The sequence below is a fragment of the Martes martes genome (genome assembly GCF_963455335.1).
Source record: "Martes martes genome assembly, chromosome: 9".
NCBI lineage: Eukaryota > Metazoa > Chordata > Mammalia > Carnivora > Mustelidae > Martes > Martes martes.
Window position 1 is genome coordinate 98,795,559 of NC_137896.1, and position 2,053 is coordinate 98,797,611.

Below are 2,053 nucleotides of genomic sequence, written 5' to 3' on the forward strand. Positions count from 1 at the left end.
ATTCCCCGGGAGACGAGCGCTGCCCCAAACTCAAAGAGAGGGCTCCGCGCCCAACGGGCAGTGCCGTCTCCACTGCAGGGTCGCGGCGAGTTGGAGACGAGGGGAGGTGGGTCCCCCCACCCACTCCCCTTGCACAGGAAGAGCCGCGCCCAACCCGCGAGGCAGCCCAGCGGAGGGCGCGGCGGGGAAGCGAGCCGCCCGCGCCGCCCCCGCCCATCGCCTTCCAGCACCGCCCCCGCTGCGGCGGGCGAGGGGCGGGGCGGGGCGCGGCGTATATAAGGCGAGGGGCGGGCGCCGCTCTTTTGTCTCTTGCTGCAGCAACGCGAGTGGGAGAGCCAGGCGCTGGGCTCGGAGAGGAACTCCACGGTGAGCGCTGCCTAGGGCTGGGGCCCCATCCGGGTGGGGTCGGAGCAGGTGTCCCTGGCCCGCGCGCGGCGGCCGCAACAGGCACCCTTCCCCGACGGGACGCCCGGCCGCTGGGCCACGCCCTGGGGCTAGGAGCTGGGTGCGGGACGCGCCCAGATCCTCGGCCTGCGGGTGTAGGGAACGCCCCGGCCGAGTGCCACGTCGAGAGGCGTCGGCGGAGAGGCGGAGGGGACGCTGGCCGCGGCCGCAGGCCAACCGCCCTGCTTTACCCACTAGGATCGCTTTAAGAAAATGGCAGACAAGCCGGACATGGGGGAAATCGCCAGCTTCGATAAGGCCAAGCTGAAGAAAACGGAGACGCAGGAAAAGAACACCCTGCCGACCAAAGAGAGTGAGTGCACCCCCGACTCCAGGTCCTCGTGCCCCCCAGCCCAGCCCTCCCCACCCCGCCTTTTCCGAGAACCCAGCCCCACCCCCACCTGACCGAGGCGCCGGATCCCGGCGGCCCCGGCCCCCTTTCCGTTCCACGAAGCGCGTGTCTCTCCAGCCCCAAGCAGCCGCCTCAAGATCCAGACCTCGTGGGTCCCTCGGCTGGGGGGGTTGCAAGGTGTCCTCATCCTCCAGTGTCTCCTTTCTGCTCCCCACAGCCATTGAGCAGGAGAAGCGGAGTGAAATTTCCTAAGAACCTGGAGGATTCCCCGCCCCCGTCATCTTCGAGACACCCCAGTCGTGATGTGGAGGAGGAAGAGCCACCTGCAAGATGGACACGAGCGACAAGCTGCACTGTGAACCCGGGCACTCCGTGCCGACGCCACCGGCCTGCGGGTCTCTGAGGGGACCCCCCCCCCAATCGGACTGCCAAATTCTCCGGTTTGCCCTGGGATATTATAGCAAATTATTTGTATGTTTCGTGAAAATAAAACACACCTCGTGGCATGGCTGGCGTGGTCTGAGTCTTAGTTGGGAACGCGTGGGCAGTGTCGCTGCAGCAAAGGCCCACGCGCTGGAGACAGTGCTGCAGCAGAGCGGGAGGGGGTCGCTGAACGGCGGGTTCGGAGGGACCATTTATAATTTTGATTTTACCTTTTTCTCCAAAAGATTTTTTGGGTTATTTGTTGCTGAGCTCTTGCTTACCCATGTAAAATGTGACCTCACTTTGTCATTCCTGGAAGCTCTTCGGGAAGACGCTTTTTCAGGGGAGCAAGATTTGTTTTTGGTTAGCTTTTTACAGTCCCACTGTTCTCTGGCCTCATAGTTCTGATTACACCCGATAAGAGAGCAGTGTTTCAAAGACTGAGAAGAAAGGGGTAAGAGACTACATATGGAATGTTGGAAATTGGGTGAGGTCACAAAAGTCTCCTGGAGGCTTTCTTGGAACTTAAAAAAAGAAAACAAAGGCCGGATCCAGGGGAAACCACAGCGGGAACATCAGAGCCGGAGGAGCTTGGGGGTGGGGGTGGGGAGGGGGACAGCCTAGCTTTTTGTCTTTCAACCCTAGTGCAGAATCTTCCACAAAAGCCAGCCGTTAGAGGGAGTACTGGGCTGAGCAGCCTCCAGTGGTGGGAGCAGTAAGAAGGGTGGGTGTGTGGAGGGAGGGCTGGTGCTGGCAGCTGAGCCAAACAGGGTCACACCCTTTAGACCCCTGAGAAGAGGGGAACCAACCCAAGGGGAGTAGTGGATAGGAGGT

At 61.7% G+C, this 2,053-nt stretch overlaps 1 protein-coding gene across 1 annotated transcript; it reads left to right on the forward strand.

Annotated features, from left to right (window-relative positions):
- The first annotated feature begins 299 nt into the window (after positions 1-299).
- TMSB10 (thymosin beta 10) lies at positions 300-1,302 on the forward strand. The gene is made up of 3 exons (XM_080814156.1): positions 300-366; positions 643-757; positions 1,014-1,302. The coding sequence occupies exons 2-3, from the start codon at positions 658-660 to the stop codon at positions 1,046-1,048; spliced, it is 135 nt and encodes a 44-aa protein (XP_080670282.1). The 5' UTR covers positions 300-366; positions 643-657; the 3' UTR covers positions 1,049-1,302.
- Positions 1,303-2,053: the final 751 nt, after the last annotated feature.

Excerpts from the sequence above, each read along its gene's own strand:
- TMSB10 (XM_080814156.1), top strand. The coding sequence starts at position 658 with ATGGCAGACAAGCCGGACATGGGGGAAATCGCCAGCTTCGATAAGGCC. Across the intron at positions 758-1,013 it reads CACCCTGCCGACCAAAGAGA|CCATTGAGCAGGAGAAGCGG; the intron begins GTGAGTGCACCC and ends TGCTCCCCACAG.